At 37.7% G+C, this 18769-nt stretch overlaps 1 protein-coding gene and 1 long non-coding RNA gene across 17 annotated transcripts in view; one reads left to right on the top strand and one right to left on the bottom strand.

Annotated features, from left to right (window-relative positions):
• The window catches only part of kif1aa (kinesin family member 1Aa), a 110453-nt gene that overhangs the window by 32172 nt on the left and 59512 nt on the right, over nt 1–18769 (top strand). For 12 of the 16 annotated variants that reach the window (XM_022675456.2, XM_022675453.2, XM_022675455.2 and 9 more), the window contains exons 4-14: nt 1257–1436; nt 2668–2736; nt 4113–4291; nt 6946–7057; nt 7173–7250; nt 9020–9085; nt 9185–9202; nt 9386–9464; nt 10521–10599; nt 12671–12813; nt 14487–14525. In XM_022675456.2, coding sequence (XP_022531177.2) covers nt 1257–1436; nt 2668–2736; nt 4113–4291; nt 6946–7057; nt 7173–7250; nt 9020–9085; nt 9185–9202; nt 9386–9464; nt 10521–10599; nt 12671–12813; nt 14487–14525 — 1042 coding nt within the window. The remainder of the gene's footprint in view (nt 1–1256; nt 1437–2667; nt 2737–4112; nt 4292–6945; nt 7058–7172; nt 7251–9019; nt 9086–9184; nt 9203–9385; nt 9465–10520; nt 10600–12670; nt 12814–14486; nt 14526–18769) is intronic. The other 4 variants (XM_022675457.2, XM_022675464.2, XM_022675463.2 and 1 more) reach the window with 1 other exon arrangement.
• On the bottom strand, nt 10712–12736 carry LOC125802153 (uncharacterized). Its single transcript, XR_007439093.1, has 3 exons — nt 12650–12736; nt 11702–11810; nt 10712–10798 (listed from the first exon to the last, which is right to left on the bottom strand). It is a non-coding gene; the product is annotated as an uncharacterized LOC125802153 (long non-coding RNA).

Raw genomic sequence — 18769 nt, 5'->3', positions numbered from 1 at the left:
TTGTTGGCCTACTTGTAATGCATCTTAAAGATTATTGGATAATAGAATACATTTTTCTATTCTATTAATAGGATTAATATTTAATTAATAATTAATATAAATAGGAATGCACAATGCCATTTACACACCTTCTGAGCCTCTATTAAACCCTTTTGTGCAGTAGAAGGTGTAGTGCGGTTCATAAAAATACTTATAAATGCTCTATATACAATTCACTACAAAGTATATTTTTTTTAGGAAGTAGAAGTATTATTGGTAAAAAGATTTAATGTATGTATGTATGTCTGTATTAATAGTAATAATGATATAATTGTAATACTAACCATATAATATTAAACACAAAACATGTATCATTAAATATAAATAACTTAATTCCAGTGATTCACAGTGATTTTCTTAACAAGTAGAAACAAAAAAATGAATTTAAATGCATCTATCATATAAAATAATGAAGTGCCTTTGCATTGATGTAAAACTAAAATAAAACATATTTGCATGTTCCCACTGAACATCATTACAATTTTAATAAACGTCAGACATATAAAAATGACCAAATTCCTGCTGCTAATATGACAATATGTGCTTTTGCTTAAATATACCTGTATATTTTTTCTCAAAAGAAAAATAAAATTGCAATTTCAAAACACATCCCCTGGTTTTATTTCAAACCTGTCACAACATTCTATTTACCCACTGTAAAAATAATAATCAGTTCCGGTGACATTGTCACTGAGGGAAATAAATGGCACATGTCTCTTGAAGGAAAAATAATAGCAAATGTCAAATTATTTTTACCTAAATTCCATGTTTTTGTTGTCAGGTGGTGATGGTTCAATTCTGTTATTTGATCATTTCTTATTCATATTTTGATTATAAGAGGAAATATGATGTAAATATTTGATGAATTGCATGTATGATTTAGAGGACAGTCAGAAAAAAAATCTAAAAGCCTAATAAAATCTTAATATTAATGCATAATTCTGGGATCATGCATTAACATTGGAAAAAAAAAAACTGGAAAATGTTCCTGTCAACTGCTTTACAGTCAAACTGTGAATAAAATAAAATTTCACATGAAATTCACTACTGCTAATCTGTGATAATTTAAGGTATGGGGCAGCAGTAGTGGAAGTGTCTCCCACTCAATAAATTCAATAATTTGTCCATTTCCATTTAGCAATATGCATCTATAAGCAGTTCTTCACCCACTGGTTTAACCTGACTGATGTGTCCTTGTGCTGGTTTTGTCCTTACAGCCAGAGGACATCAACTACGCCTCCCAGCAGCTGGTCTACAGAGACATCGGGGAGGAGATGCTGCTCCACGCCTTCGAGGGCTACAACGTCTGCATCTTCGCATACGGACAGACAGGCGCAGGCAAATCATATACCATGATGGGCAGACAAGAAAAAGACCAGCAAGGGATCATCCCATTGGTAAATTATTGTAAAAATACTTTTATTTACATTTCTTTTAACTTTTATTTGATTTTTGACTGTATAAAACCAACATTCTTTAATGTTTTTAATGTTTCATCTGCACAAGTTTTTTCATTTATTAATATACAGTACATCCATTTCTGCAATTCAGATTTGCGACACATTAAAACAGACGGAACAGATGCAATTTAGAGGAATGAATAAAATCCACTTTTTCTGTTTTTTATTATTTTTATTTTTTCGAAATACTATAGGTCTCTCTGAGTTGTATATGCATGCTGCATATAAAACTGTTCTTCAACCTCTATTGTCTGCAGTAGCTAGTAAAAAAAAATCCTCAGAAAAACGAGTCGATCAGGAAAGGCTCTGAAGTCTACATCAACCCGTGAGTTAATGGCCTCGCCCACCTCGGCTTGGGAACCTGGGCTGCAGCAAAGCCGACACTGTCTCGTTAGCTAAGGAGGAGCTTACAGCTTCTATTTACACAGCTAGGTAGCGTTAGCTATCTTGTGTGAGTAACTATAGGTTTAAATCGGATCTCCGGTTGATTCCGTGTTTTATCGAGACCTTAAATATACACTAGGGAAGCACGGTTTTATGATATAGAACAGCCTACACTCGCGCCACGGCCTGAGAAAAACATCTGAGCACTTTTTTCACAAAAAAAACGGCTCATATGGCATTCTTTCATATTAAAGACCACAACTAGACTATGAAAGAAGAGGGTATGGGTACTGAACTGACCTGCCTGCAGTCTTGATCTGTCTGCAAAAAAGAATGTGTGCAAATTTGTGGCCTGAAATGCACGAACGGATGTTTATTAATAAATTAAATGAAGTTGAGCCGACAACAGAGCCTGGCTTTACATGAATACAGTATTCACCCATTGTGATGAAAAATACAGTCTAGAATAATGTAGACCCACTGTCCCTGTTTACACTCTACTGCCATATGAATAGGACCTGATAAGGCTGTGTAAACAGCCAATCAGTAAGCTCTGCACTCTGACAGGATGTAACCTATGTCTCATCAAACAGTGTTAAAGGAAAAGCCAAACAGCAAGCTGAAGCACGTACACAATCAACCATTCAGCTGCCTGATTGAGAGAATAGGATAAGAGGTTTTAAGACTTCAGGCTTCATTAACTCTCTTCTCTCTCTCTCTCTCTCTCTCTCTCTCTCTCTCTCTCTCTCTCTCTCTGTGTTTTATTTCATCACTTCTTCTACAGCTGTGTGAAGACCTGTTCACCAAGATTAACGATAGCAATAACGACAACAGCATGTCCTACTCTGTCGAGGTAATCCCACACACTTCATCTCTCTCGTTACACTGTAAAAAGTGTTATAATTTAATTATACCATGCATTTACATAAAAGCAATCAGTCAACATACTACATTGACATGCCAAAGATCATGGGACAGGAACTATGATTGTGTATCATGACCTTTGCAAAAAAAAAAATGCTTAGGAAAATTGAGTCTACTCTGGGTAGTAATATTAGTCTTCTATGGTGTATATTGGGCTGTACACACCTCACACTGTGGATGGAGGAATATTAAATACCCATACTTCAAACTTCAGAAATGGAACGTCCCATCCATCTGTACCCACTATATATCGGATCTCACTCCAACTCCCATAATTCACCTGGCCTTACTGTGAGCACAATAACCAGTGTTCAGCCAACCTCATTCACAAGATAACACCTTTCAACTTATGCATGGTCCCAGTCACTGAGTCCCTGGATGAAACTCTTATATACCATTGCACTGCATAAAAAAATAATTTTAAATAATTGAGGCATGATAGTATTCTTAACCGTATAACCATAGCCTCTTATCTTTACGCTTTATTACTTGTAAATAAATACAAGTAAATACAAGGTCAAGCCTGGGGGGTAAAAAATATTTACTATTCATGCATAAAATGGTTAGCTGTTATTGTTTTTATATATAATTGTTTTTATTAATAAATAATGCAACATTTTTAAGGGTGATTGTTTTTATATACAAAAATTATATTATATGTTATTTTACAGTATACAGGAGTTGGAAAATGAAACTGAAACACCTGTCATTTTAGTGTGGGAGGTTTCATGGCTAAATTGGAGCAGCCTGGTGGCCAATCTTCATTAATTGCACATTGCACCAGTAAGAGCAGAGTGTGAAGGTTCAATTGAGCACAGTTTTGCTCAAAATATTGCAATGTACACAACATTAAGGGTGACATACCAGAGTTCAAAAGAGGACAAATTGTTGGTGCACGTCTTGCTGGCGCATCTGTGACCAAGACAGCAAGTCTTTGTGATGTATCAAGAGCCACGGTATCCAGGGTAATGTCAGCACACCACCAAGAAGGACCAACCACATCCAACAGGGTTAACTGTGGACGCTGTAAGAGGAAGCGGTCTGAAAGGGATGTTCGGGTGCTAACCCGGATTGCATCCAAAAAACACAATGAATTCAATGTGCACCTTAACTCTCCTGTTTCCACTAGAACTGTCCTTCGGGACAATAAATTATTGTTGTCTAAAACCAGGTGTTTCAGTTTTATTGTCCAACCCCTGTATACAAGTTTATGTGGACTATTAGCTAAAGTCAGCTTCAGTGTGTTTTTCTAGATAACATACCTGGATGTGTTCCAGCTCAGATAGCTGATGATTTGTGTTACAGGTGAGCTATATGGAGATTTACTGTGAGCGAGTGCGGGATCTGCTAAACCCCAAAAATAAAGGTAACCTGAGGGTGAGAGAGCACCCTTTACTGGGCCCATACGTAGAGGATCTGTCCAAACTCGCTGTGACATCATACAACGACATTCAGGACCTGATGGACTCAGGAAATAAAGCCAGGTAATGGAGCTGTTCAATTCTATTCTATTCTATTCTATACTCAATAATGTTGCATTCAATAAATATTTTTTATCTATTTATTGGGTTATCAAACAACTACGTTAGTGATTATTGTAAAAAGTTTTTGGTGTGTGTTTAATTGAGTGTGCAATTAAAATATCTTAATTATAATAATTCAATATGAATGTGCACACTTCTAAGCATCCTGGCCCTGTTCTGTGTCTGTCCTGTTCTGTCTCTGAGTTTTTGCTGCCCTCCTGTTTGTTTATCTCCTCCATGTGCTCTGCTGTGTGCTCTTCTGTGTCTCCGCCCCATCTAGTGGCTTCACTTGTGTTTTATTTGTAGCTCCGCCCTTCTTGTTACCTGTTCCCAGCTGTTCCCTGTTTCACATGTTTTATATATAGTCTCTTTGTCTTAGTTTCTGTTGTGGGTTCTTGTACGTGTTTACGTTGGATCAGGTTGTGTTTGATTCTTATGTGTTCTCAGAATTTCTGTTTATTGTTTGTTTGTTTGTTTGTTTTTTTGTTGTTTAATAAATTACTTGCATTTGCGTCCGCTCTTCACATACTCTTCTTGTTGCTGCAACCTGACACTAATAGTATTGCACATTATTTCAAATACTATTTAGTAAAGTAGTGTGCGGTTTGGAATATATGTGTATATATGTATTTCCTGCTAACACAAATGTGCAAATACACACACACATAGCTTGTCTAGTCCCTGAAGAGAATGGAGACACTCAAACAGATAAACAAACAAAAATTCCATCGTCTTGGATTCTAAACTCAGGGTTGGTAAGGCTCTCCCAAATTTCCCATTAAAATGGGTCCTACTTGGAAGCAGGAAATTCTTTTTTTAATAATAGCAGGAAAATCTTTTAAATAATAGCAAGATTAATCAAAAGAATAAAGCAAATTTTGCAAATTACATTTTGCTTCTCCTTTTCAAGCATGAATAAAAGTTAATAACTTAGTAACTTAATATTTATGTGTAGAAATTACAGATTTGTATTTGTTAGCTTTATCTGTATATTTTTGTTGAACCACAGTTGCATTTTTTGAGTGCTCCAGATCATGTGTAAAATTCAGATTCTGTGTAAACGCTTAAACTCAAATACTCTTCTCAGCCGAGCAGCAGCTCTAATTGTCTCATGTTAGTAAATAGATGCCCAAACCTGTTATTGTGTCATCCTGCTCCATACCACACAATTACCCTGTTGTGTAAGGAGTCAATAACAGGGCATGCAAACCAGTAGCTAATTGAGCACAGTGGATAATTAGACTGTCTGTAATGCGTGTAGCACTTGCTAAAGCATTTGTTAAAAATAAGCTTGAATTGATTTTGGTGCGGTGGATTCTGCTCTAGTCTAATTACGGTGCAGACCGGGCTCTAATGGGGTATTGTGTGAGCCGTTAGCGCTGTGTGCAATTTGAGGGGATAGATTAGTGAACAGTTTTTGGTATGTTGGAGACAGTGTCTCAGTTTAGTGGATCATTAAGGAGTTGTTTTATTGGGTATAACACAGTAGGCCTGTAGATGTGTAGTTTGGGAGAGCTGTTGAGGCTCAATGGTGGGCCTGTCTATCTCTAGATTGTTGGATTTTGTAAATCAGGCTGATATACAGCTTTTCAATTGAATGCACAGATTCTTGCTGATTTTCTGATTTCTTGGGTGCAAAAATTCTGGCACTCTTCAAATGTAACAGTGAAATTGTGGTGTGCGAGAGGAAAGATTCACACAAGCTAGCGTCCCAGCTAGCATGTATACGTTGGCTCAACGTTGGCTTAATGTTATTGTTTACTTTTGCATGACATTTAATATAGTTTGATAATGTTTGATGTAGGGACTACATTGGCTTGACCGTAGGTGTCTACTATTGCTTGACATTGGGCTTAAGTTGGCCTGACATTGGGTGTGGCTGTTGCTTGACATTTGGTCTACGTTGGCCTGACGTTGGGTGCCAACCAGTGTTTGACATTGGGCCTACATTGGCCTGCTGTTGGGTGTTTACTGTTGCTTGACATTGGGCCTACATTAGCCTGACACTGGGTGTCTACCATTGCTTAACGTTGGGCCTACATTGACCTGCTTTTGGGTGTCAATCATTGCTTAACGTTGGGCCTACATTGACCTGCTGTTGGGTGTCTACTATTGCTTGAGTTTGGGCCTATGTTGGCCTAATGTTGGCTTATAACGCCATTGGCAAATAACGCCATTGCACCCAAATGAGATATCAACACCATTGCAAGCTCCTTGCATGCAATAGCAACCACAAATATTACAACCTGTTCCATGATTGACAGATTAAAGCAGCATTATATGAGAATTGGTATTGTTCATGTGTCCATGTGTCTAAGGACACAATTACAGGCACTTCTGTACAAGCTGAAAGACAATGTTACAGGATTTTACACTAATATGGCTCGGGTTACGCAGTGTTACACAAGTGCTGTCCTGCTCATGTCACCAGAGTTGCATAGTGCAGTCAGCAGGATGCAAAGTATGAAGTAGCAACAATAGAGATGCTGTAAAGAGAGCATCAACAGGATTTTAAAGTTGTTAAAGTTGTTTTTAATGCAAAAATGCTGCATAAAAAGCTATTATGTAATAACAGACAAGCGTATTTCTTCATCCCTTTCTCGTCTCTTGTGCAGGACGGTCGCCGCCACCAACATGAACGAGACGAGCAGCCGCTCTCACGCTGTCTTCAACATCATCTTCACCCAGAGACGCCATGATTCGGAAACAGACAACACCTCAGAGAAGGTGGGCTAGCTATAATTATGCTAGAACCCACAAGTTGATTTGTATATTACACTGTATTGTACAGAGTATCTCTTGTAGATGAAAACACAATTGCATCATTTTGTGTTCCTGACAGGTCAGCAAAATCAGCCTGGTGGATTTAGCTGGAAGTGAGAGAGCAGATTCCACAGGAGCTAAAGGCACTCGTCTCAAGGTGACCACACTACATAATCTTCCCTGCCTTTTTACACTCTATTTCTTCTTTCTGCTGTTCCAGCTTTCTCCTGCCACCTTTTAAAGTAGAGAAGCTGCATCTGTGGTTGAAGAAGCTGAATGTAAAATTTTCACCCAAACATCCATACATCTGCTCTTAATATTCTGTGGAGGGAAACCAACATCAGAACATCTTAACCCAGAAAAATTACTTGGTTGTTTTTTTTTAAGCTATTATTTCATTGGCTTGTGAACTTTTTTTTTTACCAAAACTGTGTTATTTAAACAATGTAAAAAGCTATTTTCAAATTATCAAATTTAAATTTAAAACTGGAAAATTGTATATAGAAATATGTAGTTTAATTAATAAAACATCCCCATGTAATCACACACTGGGCCTTATGTTGCACTCTGTGCAAGGCATGTAGCGATGCTCATTCTTATCTTACACCCCGTCAACAGTCTATTTTGACTCCTTGTGCCTGCATCGTTAAAATAATGGGGGAGTTTAGAAATAAATCTACACTGATTGGCATGGTGGTCTGGAAGTGAGGCGTGTTTAGGTAAATTTCTGGTGTGTTGCTTGTTTGGCAGTGAAAAATACAGATGCACCACTGACTGAAATGAACATAGACAACAGTCAATCATCAGAGTCCATTCCTATAGGTGTGCTCAGTGCACTGCATACACCCCCACTCATTAAACACACACACACACACACATAGGCACTGCAGAGCACAAACCTGACTTTTAACTGAACAATAAACAGAATAAAGAATAAAACATCGCTGTTCTCTTGAATGAGCTAAGTATCCTCTACTAAGAATTGCAAAAGCGCTGTGCTGTTAAGATACCAACGCGCCAAAGTCAGAGTGCACCTGGCTTATAAAGCAAATGGCAAGTGACCCACTGATTGGTTTATTTCTTGTTACGCCCAAAACACACCCATGATAAATTAAGAGAATTAGTTCCTGCCTTTTTAATGTTTCGAGCCGCGCAAGGCATATTTTTTGCCCCCTCACAAAACCAAAGAAATACAGAAACACCCTTAATCTAGCTGGTGCAGATGTTTGGAGATAGAATATAAAATATGAGGACAAGCTGCAGGTAACCGTACAGAGAGGCAAGGAATCCGCCACTTTATCTCTATCTTGTCTCTCGCTGTACTGCTGCTCTGCTGCTCTGCTGTTCTCCACAGCTTTCAGCTTCATTAGCTCTGTGCTGTGAGCTCTATGGGATTCTGGGTCAGGGGCGGCAGGGCTGCACTGTGTGTTAGTAGTGTGTTAGTAGTGCTGGCAGTGGGTGCTCTGCTCTGTTGTGAAGGGCAGAGTGCCCTCAGACCCATTTGTAAAGGAGTCTGTATTACTAGGAGTTGTTCTTTAGATTACATAAAAAATATAACAGTGAATAGGGCAATGAAAATGCTCCACAATAACCTTTAAATATAGGTTTAATGTATAACTGTTATATAATCTTTTTACATTGACTTTCAGTTTTAATTCTCTTTTCATTTTTTGCATTACAGCAGCATTAAGTAATATGTTTTTTAGTATATAGCAGAATATGACTGCATAAAATACAACATAATTTAAATTTGGCAGTTTTTTTGTTAGTGGTTCCATCTGAATTTCATGATTTTCATTATTTTATATTATTTCATGCCAATTATTACGTACAAGGTCACAGTGTTTTAAATAATAATTTATTTTTTTGTCCACATTGAGAAATCCTGTATTAGTGTTTAAAGAAAACGCCTTGTATCTGTTTCAGGAAGGAGCAAATATCAACAAATCCCTCACCACATTAGGAAAAGTCATTTCAGCTCTGGCTGAGGTGGTATGTATATATTTTTTGTGTAGTTTTAGAATTTTATTTTATATCCAGTGTTCTGTTCAACTAAATTCAACTAAACCTTTTTTACTTCCCATTTATTAGGATTCTGGAGCAAACAAGGTAAGATAACTTTTAACTTAAATTTAAAGAAGGCTTTAGTAAAGCTGTTCATCACTATCAGAGGAAAATCTGGAAAAAACTAAAAAAAAAAACTTTAAAGATACTTTAGAAGTTATTATTATTATTATATTGCTGATTAGATTAAATGCTGGTTAACGTTCGGACATCTCTAAAAATCCACAGAACAAGAAGAAGAAGAAGGTGGAGAGCTTTATTCCATATAGAGACTCAGTGCTGACCTGGCTCCTGCGAGAAAATCTCGGTATGTATTATTTATATATAACATATCTGCCAGTTAACAGTGTATCTGTATATCTGGCCTTTCTGATTAATACATTTCTATGTTAGTTTTTGAAGAAAATCATTCTAAAAATGAATTTTAAGTAAAACCATATTGCATGTTTTTATTAGCGATCTATAGGAAACAATGTGTCGCGTTGTATCGTATTGTAACAATACGATACGATAAATACAATACGATGTGACACTTGCCATTCCCTTTAAGAGTCAGATGCACTGACTTTGGTGGATTGGTACTTTAATGGCACTGCACTTTTGCGCTTCTTAGCCGAAAAAATGTACCTGGTTATTTAAGCTTTTAAGGTGCGTGCTGATTGGTTTATTTCATGTTACACCCAAAACACACCCATGAATTATTAATAGAATTAATTAAGAGAAAAAGCTCCCTGTAATGAATATCAGTCAGTTAAAGATGCTGTAAATTCTGTATATCTCTTACAACACTAGACCAATTTAGTATAGCTGCACCTTTATCCACCTAAACATTACAGAACTATTACAGAACATACTCACACATACCACTACTCATACATCTTAAAGAGTAACTACACTCTAATACATTTCATATTAATAGCTGGAATATGTTGCTCTGTAATAATTAAATAAAAAACAGTCCTGCTTAAAATGCTTACAATTAGAGGCAAATTTGAACAGAATTTAGATTTTTTTTTGATCAAGATTTATTTCTTTATACAAAATTAAAACAACAAGTGACAAGATTTTGTGAGTACAATCATTTTTTACAGATAAAGATACAGAATTTAGATTTTTTTTCAAAAGTAAAAAAATAAATCAGTTATTTTAAAAAAGATTTTAGTCAATACACTCATTGATTTTAGTACACATCTTCTTATTTATTTTATTTTATAGCATAAGTAGGCTTGATTATTCAGCGTTTTTTCTTCACGCATTACTAATTGAAATTAATGTGTTAAAATGACAGCACTAATCTGCTTTCCACTACTCAAACCCACTGTAACTCCATGTTTACACACGTCTTGCTTCTTTCTTGGTCCAGGTGGGAACTCCCGCACTGCGATGGTGGCCGCTCTCAGTCCCGCAGACATCAACTATGACGAGACCCTCAGTACCCTCAGGTACCACAGTTTAACTCTACACTGCTTTATTTACTGTAGGGCTGAACAGATTATTATTTAAGTTGTAACAATTTGGTATACTGACAGTGGCTTAGTCCAGCGTTTTAATACTGTAATTTAGGACACAGTGAAACCAGGTGGATTATGGGAGTTGTAGTGAGGTCTGATAGTGGGTGCAGATGGATGGGTTGTTCCATTTCTGAAATTTAAATTGCAGACATTTAACATTCCTCAATCCACAATATCATGTGTGTACTGAGAATAATATCAAAGAAGGCTAATATTACCACCCACAGTGGACAGTGCAGTGGGGAATAATGATGGTGACCAGTGACAGACAATCACAACCCCATTTAATATCCCTTATATTTTAGCTTTCATGGGATATGCCAAATGTCATGGGACACTACACTATACTAGCTCCTTTATTATGATCCCCATATTGATGGTGTAGTGATTTAGAGGTATTAGCAGTATTTAGAGGTATAGTGCAGCCATAGTGTAGTCCCATCTGCTTCTCTACTATTAATGTCTATCTTTCCTGTCAAAATTCAGCATCTCAAAGTGTCTCTCGCCCACACATACACAGATATACGCACATTCTGTCTCTCACACTCTGTCCCCATCTCTCTCTCTCTCTCTCTCTCTCTCTCCCTCGCTCTTCCTCTGAGTTGTTAATATGGTGAAGGTGTGGAAGGCTGATGGCAGCGTGTGCAGAGTGTTATATAATGATAGATTAGGATCCTGCAGCAGCTTCACTCTTCAAACACCCTCTAAAACTTTCTGCTGTGCTGCTGTGCTGCAGACTGCTGACTGGAGTAATTGGGTACCAGTGAGATGCAGCTCTTTCTAAGGACACGTACCTGTGTGTGTGCGCTTGTGCGTGTGTGTGTTCCTCTGATATAATTAATTTCCTCATCTTGTGATGTTTGTTCAATACTTAGGACCACATTAATACACTCACTGGGGGAAAATGTACTGTAATTGAAAGGAGGCTGTAGTTTAGACCCTGTTGGACCCTCTACCCTGGATACAAGATGAGATTGAGGAGGTTGGGTATGGAGATGTAAAGGTTCTGTATGGAATCCTGCAGCACATTTACCTACGGATGTTGCTACAGATGGGTCTGTAGATCCTGTAGCTCTACACTTGTAGATTGAAACAGAAGCTGCCATCCAAGCTGCTCTATAAATGCTGGATTGGTGATAAATCTGGAGACCGGGCAGAACAAGGAAGTGTTATAATCTGTTGAAGACATTCCTTAGAAGCCCATGCTGTGTGTGGGTGAGCATTATCCTGCTGGAAAATGCTAATTAGAAGCCCTGCCATGAGAGACAACAACACATTTTTCTAAAGAATGTCCTGCACATATCACTGAGCTGTTAGAGTCAAATTTAAATCCATTGAATTATAAAAAAATTGACTTATTACCCTTCGTTTAAACTGGAAACAACAATGCAACAGGTGACCATTCATTAAAAAAAAAACATTCACCATGTCTTGTTCAAATCAATTTATTTTTAACCATTTTAGTTTACAAATACATATTTAATACTAAAACATTTACCAAAAAAAAAAAATTGGGGACGTTGTGGAAGCTGGACCATGATACACATGCACGTTGAGCTTTGACACGCCCACATACGATAAATGCAGACGACACAAGTGATCTGGCTCGTGTTCTAGTGTGAACGCAGGGTTATAGTGATAATATATCAGAATACCTATTGTAATATATATTAGGTTAATAAATTGCTTAAAGCTGCCAACATAAAGTATTGTACTAAATTTCGGCTATCCACTACATTCAGCTTCTAGCTAATTAGTTAACTAAATATATATAATTAACTGGGCTAAGCCCCGGAGCTTTAAATACCCAGCCAATGCCCCTGCAAATGCCTATTGTTTCATAGCAGAGTATTTTAGTTAGGTCTTTCATTTCCCATACTAGAGCTGTCAGCCATTGGTATTGCACATGACCATTAACCGGAGCTCCCATGTCCATTGTTATATTGGACTCAACATTATTGTGCACTAATGCCGGTCTCACCTGGTGTCATCTCTGAAACAGGTACGCGGACAGAGCCAAGCAGATCCGCTGCAACGCTGTCATTAACGAGGATCCCAACAACCGGCTGGTGAGGGAGCTGAAGGATGAGGTGTCCCGTCTCAAAGACCTGCTGTATGCCCAGGGCCTGGGAGACATCATTGAGAGTAAGGCAGTCTGCTGTCCCAACTGGACCAGGTTTACTTGTATTGTACAGTATGTAACTGTGTGGGAGATGGTATTCATATAAAGATATGACATCATTTTGACAGTTTATTACATCATTGTAAGCTTTGCATATATAAAATGCATTGTATTTTTATTATAAAACATGTTACAAAATTATAATTAATACACTATACTGTATGTTTGTTATGTTTGTGGACACCCTTTCTAATGATTAATCATTCAGCTACTTCAGAATAAGCAGGAATGAACATGTGTCCCAATAGTTTTGTACATACAATATGAGTATGAGTATGAGTGCTGGTCTCAGCTCTGTGCATCATTTTAATCAGTGTACTAAAACTGTCTCTTTAATGTTTTACTGTAATGTTTAATATATTCACTCGTTCACTCACCGAGCCGCCCTCCCTCTCCTCCACACTCACCACTCTCACTCCATCTCTCTCTCTCTCTCTTGTCCTTTTTTCACTCGTTCCTCTCTCTCTCTCTCTCTCTTCCGTATGGCCTCACAGTGTGTTTTTTAGAAGGTTTCTCGAGCAGAGCATTTCTTTAATTCAGTGTTTTTAATTAAATTAGGTCTGGCCAGTATGATGATTTTTAGGTCCACTTTAAAAAAAAACTAAAAAGAACAAGTCACAATAATAAATAGTGATACAAAGTTGTGTGTTATGGAATTTCATTAACAAAAAAATATATTTTAAGCATTTTAATTTAAAAATATGCTTAACATGCATAATATACGTACATACATTTGTAAAATGCTTGTCATTTTTAGAATAAAATTATAATAAGTTCAGTTAGTTTATTGCACAGCTGTTTATACCAACTTCTTAAACAAATGGCAATCTTATTCTGATGTTACTTACCACTAAAATTAGCTTTAAGTGAATTTGGACAAAAAAACAAATCTTCTGTTTGCAAACCTCATCTGCTAATGCCACTTTAATGTTGTATTTTTATTATGTTATTCCCAATATATTAAAATGTTCTCCTTAAAATTCCACACCATATGACTTTGTATCCTAAGATACGACTTTATATGACTTTGTTCTGAGTCAATAGCGTCTCGACACACAGTCTTAAACCCTATCCGGACGGGATTAGTTTCTCAGGGGGACGTCTGTGAAAAAATATTTCATACTTATACTCAGTGATAAAACACTTGCATCCAGACAGCAATTGGAAAAACAAGAGGATCAGTGAGTTTTTTGGCTTTATAGGTCACATGACATCGCGTTCAGTAGCTCCTCCATTTCCACTCGCTGTTGTGTTTGCGTAGATCTCAGTGGAAATGTGCACCCAAAGTGTAATTATAATTAAATAAGAGGTGACAAAATGAGTATGTCTGAGAAAAACACATTCATGGTTGTTCTGGACGGGAGTAAAATCACAGAGAGAAAAATGACCCCAGGACCCCCTGAGAAACTAATCCCGTCCGGATAGGGTTTTGTAGTCTACAGCAGTGTGTGATCCTGAAGCTGTCTGAAGTCTGGAGCATCTTGGTCTTTGTGTGGTTAATATGAGTCTGACTTTATCTCTCTTTCTCTTTCTCTTTTTATCTCTCTCTATTTCATTTATTTGATCTTTTCGTTTACTCCCTCTCTCTTTTGCTTTCCTTTCTTCACTCTGTTTTCGGTGTTATTCTCTCTCTCAGCCTATCGAGGCCCAGTCGATGACAACGCTGGTTTGAAATGTGTGTTTCCTCAGCTCTCGCTTTCTCTCTCTCTCTCTTTTTCTCTTTCACACTCTTTCTCTGCCTCTCGACCTGTTTCTCTCTCCTGTGCTTTTTCAGCATTCCTGGATGTGGCAGACCCCTGCAGCACCAGGGGGCTTTTGGGTGTTTTAAAGGATAAAAAAAACGATTAAATCACTTCATCACACTCACGACTCTTCAGCTGGATGTTGGCTTGGTTAAGTTCAGATAGCTGTAGTAGGTGATGCGTGCAGACTAGCAACCAGGCTGGGCTGTACCTGTACTTTCATGCATACAGTGAGGATTAAACCTTTTTATTGAAATAAAACAATATATTTGAGTTAAAGTTAGACATGTTACATATACAATTTTGAGTAATGCTCTTAAAGGCACTTTATGCAACCCTTCATTGTTTTTTTACGAGACTCCCCCTACAGGCTGGGAGAAAATGTTTACTGTCACGCTACTGTTCCTTCGGTTCCCCCATACACTTTACTCACCTACAGCAACATCGGCTACCGAATCGAGGCTGTGTGGTACGGAAGTAGCATTGTACTACTGGGTGCTAGTAACGCTGCCTCACTGCTGCATTCCCAAATGCACTTCTTCAAAAAGAAAGACATTTTATAAAATTTAAACTTTCCTTAATTTCCCTAAAGATCCCATACTTCGTTGTGACTAGATTCACAAAATAATGTAGAGGTCGCCATTTCAGTTTAAGATGTATATTACTGAGCTAGCTAGCTAGCTAAGGCTAGCCATATTAATATGATCCAGCCAGCCAATCTAGACAGATTTAATGGCAAAACGAGAGGAGGGGTAACGTTAGTCAAGCCATAGCTTTTTAGAGTAGCCTGCTTAGCAGGCTAGCTAGCTAGTTAATATCCTATCATGGGAAGCCTGGTCTTACAAGAGTGTAAACAGTGCTTAGCGGGACTGTATTAGTCATTTAACAGTCGTGTTAAAATTAATTTTATGTCTGATTTGATATTATAGAGTAACAATATTAAATATTAAAGTAAGTTCAGTATAGTTCAGTAAAGAGTGTAAGAGGACTGTAGTTAGACCAACTACAAGCTATTTTTCTACAGTCACTTAGTTAGTAACTAACTAGCTAGCAAGCTAGCTAACACGCTGGGGAATCTTACACTTAATTTCTGCACAATTTTCGACTGCTTTCACCGTTAATTCAGAGAGGTGTGTGAAGTTATTTGTCCACACAGGCGCTGCTATTTAAACTGGTGTATATTCTGCCGGCTCCCTCGCTGTCCAGTTTAGGAGCGTAACCACCAGCCTCGCTTTCATTTCAACATGCGGCAAATAATGGGTTATTTAGTAAGTAAATACACATACCTGCACTGAACTTCACTTAAGAAGCAAGTTTGTCAAATAGTAAGCAATGGGGAAAGACAGTTATCTAGCTAGCTATTACCAAAAAACAATGTTTAGCCAGCAAACTAGCTAACTAGCTATCTAAACCAACATCCCACTAGCCTCTTAGCTATCCAGCAACACACATTCATAAAAACACTAGAACAAACAACTTAACAAACAATGACTACAATAGTGAAAGCACAAACATACACAGAAAGAGAGAAATCATCCCAGTGTTAGCGACAACATGAGCTTTTACTGTTTTCTTGCTGCACTGTCATTTCTACTGCTATCGTCATCGTGAATTTAGAGCAGCTAACATTTAGCCTGCCTTTCGCTCTCTGGTGGGGGTGTGTCCCTAGTATGTGCTGTAAAACTAAAGATTGACTCTTGCGATGCCCAAGATTTGTTAGCTCGTGGGTGTGAGCTGAGGGCTCCTGAAATTGCAAGCGTGTTTTTTCCCCTATACAGACCAGAAGGGCTGCCTAAAGACCCTTCATTCGCCTTGTAATTATTCAATACAAATTGTAATTATGCATTGAAAACAGTATAAAACACATTAATTAACTGAAACATAGTGCATAGTGTGCCTTTAAAAATATAGATGCTACAAAATGACTAGAAAACCAGGAGAGGGCAACATCTCTCAAAAATGACTCAACTACAGGACTAGAGCCTCTGCCGGCTGGTTGCAGTATGAGGTATAGCTCCGTCCATTCCTGTATCTTTTAATAACCAAACAGACACACCAATTTTTCATCTCAAGTGTTTAGTTCCAACAGTTAGTTTTTTCTGTGCTAATACTATCACATTTTTATTTTCCCCTAGAAATCAGTTTTTAAATCTTGTTCTGCTCTAGTGTAAGAGGGTGGGGCTACAATTATGACAAACTTGATTGGAAAAGACCAGTCATCTGCAATAAATGGCAGAAGCTAGAAGAGTTGTAATTGAGCTGTTACCTGCATTTTACTGTTGGTAAGTTTAAACACATACTGGCCAAACTAGGTGTCATGGAAATACACCCTTCTAATGATCCTTAAATCTACATTTTAAGCTCAATAAAGGTAGTCTGAGAGGCTTGATTTCAGGGACCTGATTGCTAATTTGACAACGTGTTGGAAAATTTAGTTCTTGTTTAAATGTTTTTCAACACGTCATACTGCAACCAGCCAGCAGAGGTGCTAGACTTTGGAGAGATGTAGGGGCTTCACTTTTGAGAGATGTTGTGTCCATTCTTATATAAAGTACATACATATATGTACACTATACATTTATTACAGTATGTATCATATTAGCAAACAGTACACAATTGTCAAACAGTACACCCATTGTGAAATGATGATGATAGGTGGATTCTGGATGGTAAGATATTTGGATGTTTTATTGGAGCCTGTTTGTTGGTTTGGTGTTTGAGCTTAAAGCACAGCTTAGTTAGCTGTGCTTTGTGTTTACTGGTGCTGCAGGGCTGTGTTTTCTCTCTTTTTCTCTCTCCCTCACGCTCTCTTTCTGTATGAATCTATCTCTCCTTTTTTCTCTGTCGCTGCTTTTCTTTTTGGCTGTCATGCTGAGCAGGTGGAGTGCTGCCGTGTACAGTAGAACTGATCTCACTCATCCATTCACCTCTCTTTTAATTAGTTAACAAGTCCTGTTTTTACTGTCCAACAATGATGACAGTTTTTAAATTAACTGATGAATCTCTGTATTTCTAGGTAGTTTTTTTAATCCACCAGAGACAACCAAGACACATAAAGTCTGAGTCAAGGCTGGGGATTTTCATATTCATTCTCAGACAATACTGAGATTTTAAGTAGTCAATTCTAAATCAAGATGAAGACTCTTTGAAGTTCAGTCTTATTTAAGACAATCTTTGGCTGAGGTTGAGGGTAAGACTGAGACTTTTTTTAGTCGGGTATGAATTAAGACAAAACCTTTTAGTAGCTGAGGCTGAGTCTGAACAGTGGGTTTAGCTGAGACTAAAACAAGACCAAGATTTGTAGTTGAGTTGTAAAGTCCAATTCAAGACCAGATTTTTTTTCGCTGTCTAAAAATGATGACAGTTTTTATATTTACTCTTAAATATAAGAGGGGGGGGGGGGTTTCACTTTGTAGTGTAAAAGTGTTGTAGTCAAGACCACTAGATCCAAAATCCACCAGAAAAAAACAAGTCACATACATTTAAATACAGTCTGAGTAAATATTGAGATTTCTTAGTATCTAAACACAATTCTAAATCAAGAATTTAAAATTGTGAATTCAAAGAATTCAAAGGCTTTTTGAAGTTCTGTCTTAGTTAGGACTAGCTTTGGCTGAGTCTAAGTCAAGACTGAGACTTTTAGTAGTTGGGTCTGAACACTAGATTTGAGACTAAGTTATAATCATGATTTTTAATATTTGAGTTTAAGTCAAGACTGAGTTTATCTAATGCTGAGACAAGATTTTATTAGTTGAGTTGAGACTGATACTTTTTAGGTTCCAAGTGGTCCACCGGACTAAGGCTGCCATTATGATCAGATCATCGGTTTGAACCCTGTTCATGTAGCTTGCCATTGGCTACCGGAGCACAGTTGACTTTGCTCTCTCTGGGTGGGTGCAGTAGATGGCGATCTCTCCCCTCATCAATCCTTGGGTGATGTTGATCAGCACAAGGCTGCGTCTGTGAGCTGTTGTATCCGAAGTCGCTGCACTTTCCTCTGAGTGCACTGTAATGCTGCTCGGCAATGCTGCATCAGGAGCAGATCGAAAAGAGGCGGAGTCTGACTTCACATGTATCGGAGGACACATGAGCTAGTCTTCACCCTCCTGGTGTGTTGGGGCATCACTAGTAATAGTGGGAGTTCAAATGAGTGGGTTGGGTAATTGGCCGTGTAAAT

Source organism: Astyanax mexicanus, chromosome 5 (assembly GCF_023375975.1).
Source record: "Astyanax mexicanus isolate ESR-SI-001 chromosome 5, AstMex3_surface, whole genome shotgun sequence".
NCBI classification, from domain to species: Eukaryota; Metazoa; Chordata; class Actinopteri; order Characiformes; family Acestrorhamphidae; genus Astyanax; species Astyanax mexicanus.
Note: the sequence above shows the minus strand (reverse complement) of the source record. Positions and strands in the feature narration are given on the sequence as shown.